At 41.8% G+C, this 16,929-nt stretch overlaps 2 protein-coding genes across 3 annotated transcripts in view; both read right to left on the reverse strand.

Annotated features, from left to right (window-relative positions):
- The window catches only part of rhobtb1 (Rho related BTB domain containing 1), a 33,602-nt gene that overhangs the window by 1,702 nt on the left and 14,971 nt on the right, over positions 1-16,929 (reverse strand). For both annotated transcript variants that reach the window (XM_055176484.2, XM_055176485.2), the window contains exons 6-8: positions 14,592-14,710; positions 941-1,091; positions 279-367 (exon numbers count right to left, since the gene is read on the reverse strand). In XM_055176484.2, coding sequence (XP_055032459.1) covers positions 279-367; positions 941-1,091; positions 14,592-14,710 — 359 coding nt within the window. The remainder of the gene's footprint in view (positions 1-278; positions 368-940; positions 1,092-14,591; positions 14,711-16,929) is intronic.
- LOC141363634 (E3 SUMO-protein ligase ZBED1-like) lies at positions 3,433-5,894 on the reverse strand. The gene is made up of 2 exons (XM_073866487.1): positions 4,853-5,894; positions 3,433-4,325 (listed from the first exon to the last, which is right to left on the reverse strand). Exons 1-2 carry the CDS (start codon positions 5,834-5,836, stop codon positions 4,179-4,181), a joined length of 1,131 nt encoding a protein of 376 aa, XP_073722588.1. The 5' UTR covers positions 5,837-5,894; the 3' UTR covers positions 3,433-4,178.

Here is a 16,929-nt window from a genome sequence, read left to right on the forward strand (position 1 = left end):
AAAAAACATAATTTCTTCTCGACTGAACAAAGAGAGACATCAACATTTTGGACAACATGGTGATGATTAAATTATCTGGATTTTTTTGTTTAAGAAAATGGACTAATCATTTAACTGATGTATCATCAGGCCACGAAACAAGAGCAGAGTAAATTAATGTAAATCAAGTCCCATTAAGCTGAATGCAACAATGTCAAAATGCCAAATGCATACATGTAAATATTTTTATTTGCATTGTATTTTTTTTTAAATATAATTTAAAAGAAGGCTAAGTTTACCTGAGCGAGCTCCAGATACGTGAGTACCTCTCCATCAATATCTTGTCCTTCTTTAGATGCTTTGATAAAGTCGCTCACGGCGTATTGCTCTGAGGAGAGAAACATCCATGGATATTTAACTCAGATTTTTCCACAATAATTCTCTGTTTAATAAAATATTTTGCATTTTTTGCACGTTATTTTATCAATGCAATGTGTAGTATTGAGTCAAATACAAATATCAGGATCTGTTGTGAATTATCTTCATCTGAGCAAATATTGATATCAATTAATTTTGATCAATTCATTAATCACCAATTTGTTAAATTAATTTGATTATAATGATTAATTGATTGACAACCTAATAACATTTCATTAAACACTGCAAATACGCACACACACACACACACACAATAGGAATGTGTTGTTATATCCAGCATGGCAGAGACTATGCAAACTGTGAGGTCGCAGATGAATTTCAGCCTGTCACCAGCACGTCATTTGATGACGTTCCTCGGACAGATTGGAGCGCGTGCCACAGAGAGCTCTGCGGAGACGGTCGCTTTTATTTGTAGACTTGACATCACTGGTTGCTAGGCAACACAGAAGTGAAGGGCAAAAGGCTCTTTGAATGGAGCAGCCACGCGACTCTGCCCCGTGTCGTTTGCTTGCGTGCCCCTCACCTGTCAGGGCGATGAGGCAAGGAAGGCACAGTCTGTTGGCCAGGGCGATTAGCTCCATTGGGTCCAGGTCTGACATGGGTGACAGCTGATTGGTGTAGAGATACTCCAACACAGCCTGCATACACACCCTGCTGGTGTTGGGGAATGAGACCTGGCAACAACACACACACACGCACACAGAACAGAAGAGATTAAATATATGTGAGAAAACTGTGATGTTTTTTAAAGGGGATGTGCGACGTTTCTTATTTTTTATGTGCAGAGGCATCTATCAGATTAAAAAGACATTGGCTTAAAGGCCCAATATGTAGTATTTCACCCATAGATGCCGCATTTGCAAAACAATAACAAAGGCGAAACTTAATGAGGTAATGAAGGAGTGTGAATCATTGGGAGTTATTGATTTTTCTTTGTGACATTATTTTATGTCATTAGCTGCATACTATGGTGTACAGCCACTTCTGCATTTGTCCACTACCAATGATAGCATGCCCTAACCCTAACGCCATTATTTAAAAAAAGGGAATTTCTTTGGATTGACATATTCTTGGGAACATTCAGGATAACATTATTACACAAGTGCATGAAATATATTACTGTGCTAGTTTTTTTTTTTGAGGATATTTATCGTACATGTTGTGGCTTTAACTACAGTTTGGAAAGCAAATGATAAAATAAACTCGTGCAACTTTCACAAACTCACAAAATGAAAGAGGTCGAGAGCAGACACTTTGGTTTTTTGAAAGTCTAACGTCCAGACAGACACTGTGAGTTTGCATTATAAGTCAGGACTGATATAAAAACGCTGTGCAGTTCATTACACATTAGATCAGTATGTTGTGACTTATGTATGGCTTATGCATACTGTATTCTACATATAGTATCAGCAAAGAGTATAGAAGAACAAGAGGGGAAACTCTGATTCGTTTTTGGCAACAGTCACTAGGTGGCGCTTCAGTAGCGCGGCCGCCATTTTGGAATGAAAATTCTTACAGCCAATTCATTCTCTGTAAATTTCACAGCCAGATCAGAAGCGCAATCGTACGTTTCTTAAATTAAAATTTTGTTCACTTGCTACACCTACACGAAACGCTGTATTGTCTTGTATGTATGTGTTGTTGTTGTCAGTTGTGGAATCCAATCATTAAATAGATACACATTTGAGGTAGTTTTTTCTTGCTTTATTATGTAATTCTATGTTATGCTACCTAACACATTTACTATTATTATTAGTTACCAACTCCACTTGGTATGAAATATATTTTGTACATATTAATCCCCTGGATCCCGCTACAAACATGATAATCTTATAGAACATGATGCATTGCTCTGTCTGTTATGTATAATTGCCACTTTTTGGACAGTTTTTTTTCTTAATCCATTTTGAGCAATTCTGATGTGTATGTGTGTATATGTGTATGTATATGGAGCCAAAATATTATGTGTGGATGAGTTTATGTCGGTATGTATGTATGTAAAGTTACAGTAGCCTATATAAAAGTGGAAGACCTGTCTAAATATCTGAAAATAAGCTGTAAAAAGGATTAATGATCACTGGTCTGATTGTATGTTATTCTGTGTTATCATCATTCAGTTTGAATTTGATCTTTTAATGTACAAAGTAGCTGATATTGCCATCACTTCTAGTTGACTCCCGAGTCGCTCTCATTACAAAATGGCGGATTCGTAGGGCTGCTGCTGTTGCAATGGAACGTTCTTTTGACTTTCATTTCTTGTCAATATAAGTTCTTTGGTATCATTTAAACGTTTGGACACACTTCCCATGCGCGTAGGAAGATGTACTGTACAAAGAATACATTACTCTTGTATAATATACTGTAGTATACAGTGGCAAGAAAAAGTATGTGAACCTCTAGGAATGAACTGGTTTTCTACAGTGATTTGCCATAAAATGTTATCTGATCCTCATCTAGGTCACGACAATAAACAAACATGATGTGCATAAGCTCACAAGATATAAATAATTCCAGGTTCTTGTGTCTTTTTTGGAAACACCCATTAAACATTCACAGTGCTGGAGGAAAATGTAAGTGAGCCCTTGGACTAATTACTTTATTTAAAGCTTTTTTGTTAGAAGCTGGCAAACTGGAGTCCAATTAATAAAATGAGTTTAAATGTGTGGTTTAGTGCAACTTTGATTGATATTAAGACTAGGGTTGGGCCGATAGACGATGGCATCGTCCATCGCCGATGGCCGATAGACATGACGATGCAGAGTCGGCATCGCGATACCCCGCCCACCCCCCCAAAATAAAAACACTGCAGCCTCTCGCAGCATCCCGCTCGCGAAAACACACACTTAATGCATGCTTTCAATTTCCACATCTTTATTTTTGTATACTTATGAGGAAATAACAAGTAAGTTGTTCACAGTCAACTTATATTCAAAAGAGTACACACTTTATACAGTAAACGCCAAACGAAAAAAAATCTGCTTTTTCATGGTTTTACCATGACGAACAGAGGTTGGGACAAAAAAAACAACAACTTTAAATATCAAGGTTTCTGGCCAGAAATACTAACATGTTCACCTTTTCTGGCTTTAATAAGCTGCGAAGTGGAGTAACAACATTACCCGCTGTGCTGAACACACGTTCAGATGGAGCACTGGTAGCACATATGCACAAATATTTACGCGCGATGTTGGCCATAAGAGGACACCGTCCTTGGTTAGCTTTCCACCAAGTTAGTGGGTCTTCTTCTCCGTCAATAACCATTTCCTGTAGATACAGTGACATCTCAGCTTCACTCTTTTGATCAGCGGTGAGCACTGCTGTAGCTGCTCTTTTACCAAGAAGGCTGCCCAGTCCCTTTTTCTTCTTAGGCGCGGTGCCAGCACCTGATTCCTCTGCCTCTTCTCTTTCTCGTGCGGGGCCGGATGATGGGCTTGCGCGTGTTGCTGCTGCTGCCGCCATTTCTGCAACCAGTTCAGTTTTTGTGGCACTTAGCTCAGGTGGTTTCATGTGATCCCCTCTGTATCTGGGGTCAAGCAAGGCAGCTTTGCGCATCATACTCAGGGTGGCATCATTGCTATATTTGCCTTCCATCTGCTCCAAGATGACACGCTTCAGGTCGGCTGTAAGTTTCGCATCTTGCTCCGAGCTCTCCAGCACACTTTCCAGGTGTGCCAACATCGGCAAAAGTGAGGAAACCGTGACATAGTTTTCTCCAGAAAGAATATCTGTAAACTCTGCCACTGGCTTCAATCCACTATTAACTATTCCAGAACACTTATGTCCTGCCATGTAAGTTGCGGGAGCGGGCGGCGGCTTTTATCCTGAGCAAACACTCGTTTGATGGCTTGAACCTGCTCCAGAATTCTCTCCACCATTCGCTGTTTGGAGCCCCATCGTGTTGCACAGTCCTGTCCGAAAAAAATATATATGCTATTCGTCCAGCTTTTAAGATCGTTTTGCTAACCAGGCTGACAAAAAAGGTACATCGCCTTCAATGTGGTGAGCACACAACATCAAATCAGCTTAAAATATAAGTTATAGGCTATGTAAAATCCGTGCATCATTCGTTTTCTTAATTTTCAATTAAGAAACTTGTTTACGAAACCCAAACGAAAAACAAACAACGACTTGATATTCATAATTTCATTTCTATGCACAAATTAAAAATGGTAATAAGAATAATGGTTACGGAATGAGTTTGATATTGGTAGTCCTAATATATTGATATGATAATAATTTATGCATAGAATCGAAAATACCAATGTCAAATCGTTGTTTTTTGTTTTAGTTTTGTAACGAAATTATGATAATTATTAATTATACATTAATTGAACGAATGATACGTGGATTGTGCGTCTGTCTGATCGCATGCTTGCATTTTTGTATGCACATTTATGGTTTAATTGAAAACTTATTAAAGATTTTTAAAGATTACCGTGATCAAGGAGTGATGAGGGAGTTTTAGCTCCTCTTGTGCTTTGCTTAGCTCTCGTCTCCTCCACCAGCTGTGGGAAAAAGCAGTGTTGACTGCCCGGCAAACCCCGAAAGCCCGATCAGTGCTGGCTTGCTGCTTCTTGAGTGAGTTGTTTATAGCAATGTTCAGATTGTGGCCAAAGCAACTTAACCAAGGCCATTTTAACTGTCTGATGGCAGCAACAACGTTTGCCCCATTATCAGTAGTTATGCAGGAAATTTTATTTTCTTCTATTTTCCATTCGTGTACACTTTCCTGCAATGCCTCTTCCAGGTTGTCGGCTGTATGGCTTTCTGGCATGAAGCTTGTTTGTAGGCATTTCGATTTTAGTGTCCACTCTTTGCTGACATAATGTGCGGTCACTGACATGTAAGGCATCATGTTGCAGCTGGACCACATGTCAGTTGTCAGTGCCAAATATTCCACATCATCCAGCTCTGCTAAAATATTTGCTCTGATGTCGTTGTACAACTTTGGGACTGCGGTCTTCGAGAAGAATCTCCGACCTGGCAGCTCATACTGCTTGTCAAATATTTGCAGCATGGCCTTAAACGCGCTCTTCTCTACCGTATTAAAAGAAACCATTTCTTTTGCTAGGTAGCGGGTCACAGCATCAGTACACTGCTTCCATCTTTCGCTGTCACGCTTGTACTTAGTAACTTTAGCGAAAGCCTCAGATAGGGTTGGTTGGTTCCTGCGAAGTTCAGTTGTGCGTGATGATGACACTGGCAATGAACTGTATTCTGCGGGATGGTGCACACGCAAATGGTCATGTAAATTTGTCGTCTGCGCATCTTTTGCGCGGATAACTTGACCGCAAATCCTGCACACCACTTCAGACGTGTCTCGTGGCTGTCCTCTTTCATTAGGTCTAAAGCCAAAGTACTGCCAGATAGGTGAATTTGTACCTTTTTTAACGACCAAGTTTGTCGACGGCGACGCCATTATAACGACGCAGATCACTGTGCTGCCTACTTCATGCCAGAGTCCCGCGGAAAAGTGATTGACAGGTTTTAATTTGTGTGTAACTTATCTTTATTTATGGTTATGGGTTTGGTTAAAACAAAGATCATGCGGGTCAGGTAGTGGAAACGATACAATTAATTAATTCGTTATAAATTAATTATTTACGCCCTGCCCACCGACGACGATGCCATCATCCATCGCGATGTTTCACATTAAACATCGTACGATGCCAAATTGGTCGACATCGCCCAACCCTAATTAAGACACTCACACATTTTAAGATTGCTGTCCTTAAGAAGCATCAGCTCTTCTGAACCATGCTCTTATAAAGATATCTGATCAAGAGATGTTGCACTCCATAAGGCTGAAAAGGGATACAAAACAATCTCAAAATGTTTAGACATCCATCAGTCTACACTTAGACAAATTGTCTATAAATGGAGACAGTTAAATACTGTAGCTACCCTTTCTAGAAGTGGGCGCACAGTCAAGATGACTCCTAAGACACCATGCAGAATACTCAATGAAGTAAAGAAGAACCCACGAGTAACAGCTAAAGGCTTTAAGACATCATTGGAATGGGCACACAGCTCTGTTCCTGAGTCTACCATACACAAGTCTTTGGACAGGCATGGTGTCTATGACAGTGCACCACGGAGGAAGCCGCTGCTCTCCCGAAAAAGATGCTGTGAGCCTGAAGTTTGCAAAAGAGCACCTTGGCAAACCCCAGTGCTACTGGGAAAATATTTTATAGATTGATGAAACAAAAGTTGAATTTTTTTGGGAAAAATGTTATGGCACAAAATGGGCACAGCTTACCAACATCAAAACATCATCCCAACAGTGAAGTATGGTGAAGGGAACATCATGATTTGGGCTTGCTTTGCTGCCTCATAGCATGGACCACTTGCCATCATCGAGGGTAAATTGCATTATTACGTTAAAAAAATCCTACAGGATAATGTCAGGGTGGCTGTTGTTCACCAGTAGAAGCTCAGTAAAATTTAGTTGACGCAACAGGACAATGACCTTAAGCATTGTAGTAAATCCACTACAGACTGGCTTAAGAAAAACAAAATGCACCATTTGGAGTGGCCTAGTCAAAGCCCAGCCCTTAACCTGTGGAATGACCTCAAGAGAGAGGTTCACACCAGACATCCTACAAATGTGTCTGAGTTAAAGCGGTTTTGTAAAGGGGAATGAGCAAAAATTGCTTCTGAACGATGCGCAGGTCTGATTCAGAACTACTGAAAGCGCTTGCTTGAAGTATTTGCTGCCAAATGAGGCTCAACAAGCTGTTAAATCCAAGGGTTCACTTACATTTTCCTCCAGCACTATGAATGTTCAATGGGGGTTCCCAAAAAAAGACACAAGAAACTAGAATTATTTGTGTGTTGTCACCTTATGCACATTGTGTTTGTCTATTGTTGTGACCTAGATGAGGATCAAATCACATTTTATGGCAAATCACAGTAGAAAACGTCTGAAGGAGGGAACAGAGACGTCACGTCGTGACCAACGAATTGGGAACTCGCTTAGAGAGACCAATCTGCCTCGAGTACTACTAAAACGCCAATGAACTTGGCATTGAGATATTTGCATAATGCTGGCGCGGCCCCGCCAGGTGCCTATATAAGCAGCAGGTGCAAATATGGAAATTAGCTTCTTTTGGCTGAGAAAGCCGGGAGAATGTGACCGGCCGACAGCAGGGAGCAGCACCTGTGGCGACGGGACGTGACGTCTCCGTTCCCTCCTTCAGGGAACGAGGGTTACATCCTTACCGAGACGTTCCCTTTCAGTCGGTCACTACGACGTCACATCGTGACCGACGAATTGGGAATCCCTACCAAAATTCCACTAGGGGCTGACCTATTCCAGTGTCTGCAAAAAGCCCTCCAAATCCACTTAAGGAATGGAGAATAGGATAAGGCAGAAGGCCGGGCACTAGATGTTTCTTTAACCCCACAGAAGTGCCAGTGACTGGGAAGCGCCCTACCTGAGCAGGATAGGAATGCTGCGGAAGCCACCGCCCCTCTTAAGGGATAATGGTGGGCGAAAATATAGTAATAAAGGACAGCCGTGGCTGTGTAAGCAAAGCAGTGCTCTGCTAAGGGAAACGTGGGCTGGTAGGATTAACCCCACGGAAAAATACTCACAAAGGAACCCGGTGGGACACAATGTGGAGCCCGAGCCAAACACGTAGTTTCGCGAGGATACAGCTAGTGAAAGGCTGACAGCCAATGCTCCGCAACATAGGCTGCCAAGGCAGCGGAGGAAGAACAATTCAAACCATTACGCATTTTTGTTCTGAAGGCCTTCCATACTGACACTGCTATGGAGCATCAGTTCAGAGGCTGCAAGCCGACTTGCGAGTCTGCTCTCGGTGCCCTCCCTGGTGAGGAAAGAACACGAGAGGATACAGGCTCGATACAAACACTGTAAAATCTAATGAACGTATAAGGTGTCGCCCAACCAGCAGCTCTACAGATGTCTGTTAGCGAGGAACCACGAGCAAGAGCCCAAGATGAGGCAACACTCCATGTGGAGTGTGCTCTCAAATTAAAGGGGCAGGGAATACCCTGCAGATTATAAGCCAGGGCGATAGTATCAACTATCCAATGAGACATCCTCTGCTTAGTGACAGCTTTCCCTTTCTGCTGACCACCATAACAAACAAAGAGCTGGTTTGAGATCCTGAGGCTTTGCGTGCGATCCACGTAGAGTCGCAGTGCGTGTACGGGGCACAACAAAGCCATGGTTGGGTCTGCCTCCTCCGGGGGCAGCGCTTGCAAGCTCACCACCTGATCTCTGAAGGGAGTGGTGGGAACTTTGGGCACGTAGCCTGGTCTGGGTCTCAGTGTTACGCTCGAGACAGCAGGACCAAACTGAAGGCACGAATTGTCAACAGAGAATGCATGTAAATCCCCTACTCTCTTCACGGAGGCCAATGCTAGCAGGGTCAGAGTTTTCATTGACAAAAACTTCAAACTCGCAGACTGCAAAGGCTCGAACAGGGGTCCCTGTAGGGCTTTCAGCACCATGGACAGGTCCCAGGGAGGAATAGAAGGAGGGCGCGAGGGGTTTAGCCTACGAGTGCCTCTTAGAAATCTAATAAATCATGCTGGATAACTGATCTGCCGTTGATAAGTGAGTGATGAGCAGAAATAGCCCCCAGAGACCGCACGAAAGAAATTAACGGCACTACCGGTGTACCCGCGGTGGGGCAGCGAAGCGAGACAGGTGGGACTGCCGGTGCGTCTGCTGTGACAGCATAAACATCTACAGTATGTGTGTGTGTGACACTGACCTGAGCCCGCTGAGGGTGACGGTCGTCTGGTCTCCTCAGCGGAGAGCGCAGACTCCAATGAGGGTGCTGGTGGTCCGGTCTCCTCAGCGGAGAGCTCAGACTCCTCAGGACACCCGCTGGCGATAGAGGAGAGGGAGGATGAGCATGTGAATGCTCGCTCACGTCTCTCTCGATCCTCTGGAGACCTGGAGAAGGAATAGGAATGCACTCTTTGTGGTTTTGTGGGTGCCGGCCAGTTTTGTGGGTGCCTTCCAGGAGGGAGCGGTGGCCGGACACAGCTGCATCGCGACCCCCCGCTTCACGGGAGGGATCCCCGTATAACGCTTAGCGGCTCCGCTGGTGAGGGAGGTGAGGGGGGAGGGCTGAAACGGCCGCAATCTGGTTGAAAACGGTGACTTCCAGGTTCTAGTCAGCTCCTCATGCACCTTGGGGAAGAATGGCACTGGCGGAGAGGGTTGTGAAACCCGGGCGGCTCCAAAGAACCAATCATCCAGGGGGGATGGTTCGGGCTGAGGGGGGTTAACCCACTCTAACACTACTGTCTCCGCCGCTCGAGCGAGCACGGCCACCGTCTCCGGGTCAAACTTCGGCGTCACAACCCGACCAGAGGGAGGAAGGGCGTCGGGATCCACTTCAGAGGGAGGGGGCCCACCCTCGGATGCTGCGGTTTCCGTGGACCCGGAGGGAGGCACAACAGATTTTACAGACATCGTAGAACACGACGCTGAAGTCTCCATTGGCACTTCTACCGGCTGTGGACGAGGAGGCTGAGAGCTGGAGGACGAATCCCCCGATCGGTTCAGCACAGTGATGCGGAGGTCATCCTTAGAGAGCTTTACAGCCGCACCGTGGCGATGCTCAGCACTCGCAGGACGTGGGTTGCGTTTTTCTCGGAGGAAAGACAACCGTCTCCGCAAATCCACAAGGGACATGTTCTCGCAGTGAGAACACTTACCCTCAGCAAACGCTGCCTCCGCGTGCTCGATGCCCAAGCACGAGAGACAACGCTCGTGACCGTCCTTCGGACCATATACTTTCCGCACCCAAGATCGCACGGATGAAAAGCCATCTTGAAAAGGATGCTGATCTCCGGATATACAAGAGAGTGGCTGCCTTTAACAAGGCACAAAGCTCTCCGTATCACTCTTTTAGGGAAATTCACTCAGATGCTCAGTTGATGATGCGCACAGGGAAAGGCAACGCACACACTAAACTCAAAACAAAAAAGATGCAGAGTCATGGAATACTGCGAAGCGTCCGCTGTGGTACTGCTAGTCCAACCAACTTCAGCAATCGATCCCAACAGAGTAGAGTAGCTTCTCAGTAGCAGATACTGCCGGCTTTCAAAGCGAAAAAGCTAATTTCCATATTTGCACCGGCTGCTATATAGGCACCTGGCGGGGCGGCGCCAGCATTATGCAAATATCTCAATGCCAAGTTCATTGGCGTTTTAGTAGTACTCGAAGCAGATTGGTCTCTCTAAGCGAGTTCCCAATTCGTCGGTCACGACGTGACGTCGTAGTGACCGACTGAAAGGGAACCAGTTTATTCCTAGGGGTTCACATACTTTTTCTTGCCACTGTATGTGTACTGTACTATAATATACACATGAAGAATATCGGCCTATATGTAGTGTTATCTGCCTTTTTTAACTCCCTAATATCTGCACCCCCCCCCAAAAAAAAAACATATCGGTCGGGCTCTAATTGTTACAAGACGATGTAATAATAAAATAAAGTTTTTTTTGTGTTCTTGTGCATAGACAATAGGCCTGGCAAACTCGACTCCTTTTAAGGATCTGGGTTATTGTGAGTCACTCACTAAAGTGATCCGGGTTTGTGTGAGTCACTTGAATCACTTGACTCAGTATTGCTAAATCGCCAAGGAAACTCAGTACAGACGCACTTGTAACCGGCTGATCCACGCGACTCGAGATTCTCAGAGCTGGAAACATTGCAGATTCGCAGACCATGGGACTCGCTCTACAGATTCACACTAACCGGCAGATTCGCGTGGATCAGCCGGAGCCGGTTAGTGGATCTATAGAGCGACTGAAGTCTCCTCAAAAGCAAATCCACAACAAAAGCCTTTCACTTCTGAGATAACATGCTTATAGGTTTTAGGTTTAATGTGTGTATGGTCGACCATTTAAAAAAAATAGGCCTAATAATAGCATAATAATATAGAAAAAACTGTGTCCTGCTTATGCAGCCCCCAGAGGCGGAGAAACAGTTCGCGCTGATCAGCCGGTTACGGATCAGCCGGTTACGAGTTGAAAGATTCTCGAGTCAGAGCAGATCTCTCGAGTTTGCAATGTTTCCGGCTCTGAGTGAGAATCTCGGGTCAGTTCGCGGCTCGCGCGGATCCGCAGGTCTCTCGAGTTTGCAATGTTTCCGGCTCTGAGTGAGAATCTCGGGTCAGTTCGCGGCTTGCGTGGATCCGCAGGTCTCTCGAGTTTGCAATGTTTCCGGCTCTGAGTGAGAATCTTGGGTCAGTTCTCGCGCAGATCAGCCGGTTACGAGTGGATCTGTAGTGTGAGCGAAGTCTCATCAATAATGTTGAAAGAGGTTTGTGTGTGTGGTGGCGCTGTTTATGGGTTTACATTGAATTGTAGTAGGACTCAACTGATCCGGGTAAATGACACTAGAGACTCGCGACTCATGAGTTAATTTAAAGATCCGGGTTAAAGATCCGAGTGAGTCGCGACTCAAACAGGTTTAATAGACAACAACACGTAATAGACATGTGCATGATGTCGCCGTTTATAAAAATTCTAGTTTCTGTAGTTTACCCAGAGACGATAACGGTATCTTTTTTCGAACAATCACTTGCACCTCAAAACCCTTTTTCAAAAGTAGGGGAGAACTGGGGCGAAGGTAGCGCGGGATGAAAGTAACAAAATGATTTTCTCAGAGAACTACCATTGCATTCCAAACTATGACAGCATCATTAGCACGCAACCCTTGACAGAGCTGACAAATATTATGTTATTTCCTTATCATTTCCCGCGTGTAGGTCCAGAAAGCTGTTTTCGACCATGGTAAGTAAATTCCTAAAGTGGTCATTTTTTTTCTTGTAACGCGTTGTGTTTCTGGTTTCATGTGTTACAATACCGATCAATCTACAGGATATTTAGTGCTCTAACACATCCTGAAGTTTGAGTTCTCTGTGTTTTTCAAAATAAAAGTAAATCGGGTTTAAATGTCAGGAGTTCCTGTCGGGATGAAAGTAACATTATTACTTTTGTCGCACTGCTAATACTGTTGCATTAGGGGTGGGCGATATGACCAAAAACTTCGATAGGATTCATTTTATATCATGATGACGATACGTATCACGGTAGAGGGTTTTTTATGTTTTAATATAAATATTATAAATATTTGGTGTCCAGAGTACATATGTGAATTTCTAGCTCAAAATACCCCACAGAAAATTTAGTATAACATGTTAGAATTGCCACTTTGTAGGTGTGAGCAAAAATGTGGGTATGTCCTTTAAAATGCAAATGATTTGATTTCTGCATTAAATGGCAATGCCTGGTTGGATAGTGAAGATTAACGGGTGATATTATCCCCTTCTGACATCACAAGGGGAGCCAAATTTTAATTACCGATATTTTTCACATGCTTACAGAGAATGGTCTTTTCATATTTTCTAGGTTGATAGAAGCTCCTGCTTTCCCCCCATTTCATTTTCAGGCCCCCAAAACGTTGTTATCATATAAATGAAACAAATAAAAAGTGTTGTGTTTTAGTCCAATGTAAAAGGCCCCTAAAAAACACATTTTTTAAAAAACAAAAGACACATTTTCAGAGCATTAGTAAATGTCTGTTGACAGTATGTGGACAGCTGATCTCTGGAGGCGGGACTTTCTATCGTTAATCTCTCACTCACTGACCAGCATTACTAAGCACATTTGGGCAGGAGACACAGGTGCACGCTGCTACGTAACCCATTACATAATGCTCTTTAAGGGCGACTTCAGGAGATGTGTGTCGCTGAGGTTTCTAACAATGAAAGAAAAGAAGCTTGCTTGGAAATATGGAAAATATGAAAAGAAATATGTACTCAAGTCAGAAAGTAGGACGTCATCTTTCCTAAAATAAAGTTACATGGGCATGAAATGGGCAAATGAAAAAAGAGTGGCCATCATGCTTTGAGTCTCTTGTGTAAAGATCAGCCGCAGAGATAAACAGATCTGTGTCTCTGAATGACGTCCACTTTTCCTCCTAGGGGAGGAAACTCAGTCTGCTTTTACCACCTTTTAGTGAGGAAATTAATGAACCAAACATCTTAAGATGAAAGAACCTATTAGACCAATAAAACACTCAGATATAGACAGTGAAAACAAGATTAACTGTGTACGATAAACACAGCAGAAAGACCCTGTAACTCTTCCCTGTTTGTCAAGTGCATCTTAAATCTCATTAGCCGAATTGTTGTTTAAGGATATAGTATGTTATATTTAATGTAGGGGTGCATATAATTAAATCGCAATTAATTGTTTGTAGAATAAAAGTTTTTGTTTACATCATATATTTGTGTGTAATAATGATGTGTATATATAAGTAATTATTTATTAATATTTATGACACACACATGCATGTATAATTTTAAGTATTATTAATATTTATATATAATATAAATTATATAAAAACATAAAAATGTATATACTGTACACATGCAAATATTTCTTATAAATAAACACACATGCATGTATGTATATATATATATATATATATATATATATATATATATATATATATATATATATATATATATATATATATATATATATATATTTATTATGCACACATATATGATGTAAACAAAAACTTTTATTCTACAAATGATTAGTTACGATTAATTGTTATGCAGCCCAAATTTAATGTATAGATATATATGGCAAAATATTGGTATTACTAGAGGTAGCAGATTATGGTAAGGGACGTTGCATTTTCACCACATGTATGAGGTATTCGTCCAATCAACATGCACTGGGTCATCTGGCCAATCAGAGCACAATGCACTTTTCAGAACAATGAGCTTTGACACATTTAGAAAGACAAAGCAGGAAGGAGCTACAATAATGTACGGTGTGTGAAATTTTTTTTTTCAAACACATTTTATTACACCCAAATAATGTTTGTTTTTAAAGCCAAAATATGACTCCTTTAAATAGATCATTCATTCAGAAATGGATTTTCCTTATGTCATGTAGAAACAACAGCAATTAATTTCATTTCAAGAACTTGATGTAATTTGTTGAAAAGTGAGTGTGTTTGTAAAGTGTATTCAAGCACACTGAACTGAATGTCAATGTCTGTGTAAAGTGACCTTGAGCCATCTGTTTGACTTTATGCACTGATGCTTAAGGATAAAATAAAAATCCTCTGTTAACTTGTCATAGATTTAACTGGAGCTCACCTCGTTGTTTGCGCTCTCCATGAAAGATCCTCCAAATAACGCAGCCATCCAATCACAGCTGCAGATGAGCAGAGGCTTATGGGCATTAATAGTCCCATCATCTAACCTGAACACCACATCTGCACACATAGTCAAACATCACCTTTGTATCAGACTCAAACATCATCATCTTTGTACAGCGAGTAGTGAATGTGTTAGCATTTAGCCTAGCCCCATTCATTCCCTTAGGATCCAAATCTAAGTTATTCGTGTAACTACTCATGTAACAGTCTTTAAATAGGGAAAACATGGAAGTATTTGGTGGCTTCTAAATTCATCCCTGTTTGGATCCTAAGAAATGAATGGGAATGAATAAGGAAATCCATTGACTTCCATAGTAGAATAAACAAATACTATGCAAGTCAATGTTTTCCATCAACTGTGTGCTTACCATCATTTATCAAATTGTGTTCAACAGAATAAAGAAACTCATACAGGTTTAGAACAACACAAGGGTGAGCAAATGATGACAGAATTAAAAAAAAATTGTGAACTATCCATTATTCAACCCCACTTGAATTACTTTAAACTATAGGTGTGTCCCAATTCAAAGGCTGTGACCTTCTTAAGACGCAACCTCAGAAGGCAAGCACTCAGTCTTTGGAGGTCACAACCTCCACAGTCCACAAAGAGAAGTGAAATGAGACGGTCTAGTCCTATAATTTGCGTAAACTACTGTACACTCCTAACGCGCCTGTCAGCAGGACACAGCGGAGACGTTTTTGACTTATTAGAATAAATATGGAACAAGAAAAATATAATTTTTATTTTAGAAAATATGACACATTGATGTAGATTAAACTAACCAACAGTATATCAAACTAATCAACCTTAGAAGCCAAGGCTTTGAACCGGTTCACGGAACGAAAACCAGAAACTTTTGATGTTTTGCAAGAAACAGAAACGAAACCAGAAACTTAAAAAATATATATGTTCTGGAACAGAAACGTTTATTTAAAATAATGGTAACCGGTTCATACCGTGTTTTTTTTTCGTTCTTTGACAAGATTTCTGTGCAATACTCGAAGTTCACTTCCGGTCGTCGTTGACTCATGGGAGAAATGAGAAGCTTGCCACCAGCAAGTAACCTACTCAAGCCCATGTCTCTAATGCTTAATCATAAGAGGTTAATATTAAGTATCTCCAGATGTTTGTTTTTTACTAATTAGTGGTGTAACGGATCACAGTTGATCCGTGATCCATACAGATCACAACCCACGGTTCGGCTTGCATGCGATTCGCAGATTAATAAGCAAATTTAAATAGGGTGAAAGTTGATCATTTGCGTGTTTCAAAGGCTTGCAAATGTTAACACTTAAGTGATTTTAAACAATTTAACTGCTAAAAGATGCTAAAGTCAGCAATTTTCTGTACGCACATGCGGTTGAATGTGTCTGGTCCAACTGCGCTCTTCAAATATCAGAACTCTTGATGTATAAACTTGAGAGAGAGTTGCGCTACGGTGTCTCTTACTGTAGTCCATTAAAATAGATTTGGTGAATAAAGCACTGAAAAACAATGTAATTTTCACTTTATGTGGAGTGACTGTTTATGCTGTATCTTCTTCCCGAAGCGCCGGTTGGCATTCGTCCTCCGTCTATGTGTGTGCACGTATTTACGTGCACTCAACAAATGTAGGCATGTCAGAATTACAGTTATGCCGCTTACATAATGTAGCCTTTTTAATGTTTGATGACAAGACAGAGACTTAAGTAAAATGATGTAGACTAATAATTTAAGTTTAATGTCTTAATGATCAGCCTTCTTATTTGTATGTCCCACAGCTGACATGGAACGTTATTTACCGGTTCAGGAACTTTATTTTTTGTTCTAACCGGTTCATGAACGTAAATTTTAGGGTTGAACCGAAAACCGTTATAACCGTTTTAACCGAAACGTTAAAATACTGTTTCTGTTCGGAACGAACCAATTGGGAAAAAATTCTGGTTCAGGGCCTTGTTAGAAACATACGCAACATACACAGAATAATATTAATACAAAACATTTACAAAACTTTTTCTGCTAAAAACATACTTTTATTTAGTAAAGGTTTTAAATGTTTATTTTAAAATATCAACCTGCTATATTCGGCCGTTACTGGCCCATAATGAATCTCGGAATAGCCTAGGCTGCCATTCGTTCTATCCTCTGCAGCCCGGAGAAAGAAGGACGCATTCTGAGGTCGCATTGTAAGCAGCCTTCGAATTGGGACGGCCTAACTGTGTGTTCACACCAGACGTGGTAGAAGCGGCAAAAACGTGCTATTCGCACGTAGTTGGACACTTGAACATGTTGAGAT

The sequence above is a fragment of the Misgurnus anguillicaudatus genome, chromosome 4 (assembly GCF_027580225.2).
Source record: "Misgurnus anguillicaudatus chromosome 4, ASM2758022v2, whole genome shotgun sequence".
NCBI classification, from domain to species: domain Eukaryota; kingdom Metazoa; phylum Chordata; class Actinopteri; order Cypriniformes; family Cobitidae; genus Misgurnus; species Misgurnus anguillicaudatus.

Bases quoted from the DNA above. Each gene is read 5' to 3' on its own strand.
- LOC141363634 (XM_073866487.1), bottom strand. From the start codon at position 5,836: ATGGCGTCGCCGTCGACAAACTTGGTCGTTAAAAAAGGTACAAATTCA. The intron at 4,326-4,852 runs GTAATCTTTAAA...TTTTTCGGACAG, and splicing joins CTCATCACTCCTTGATCACG to GACTGTGCAACACGATGGGG.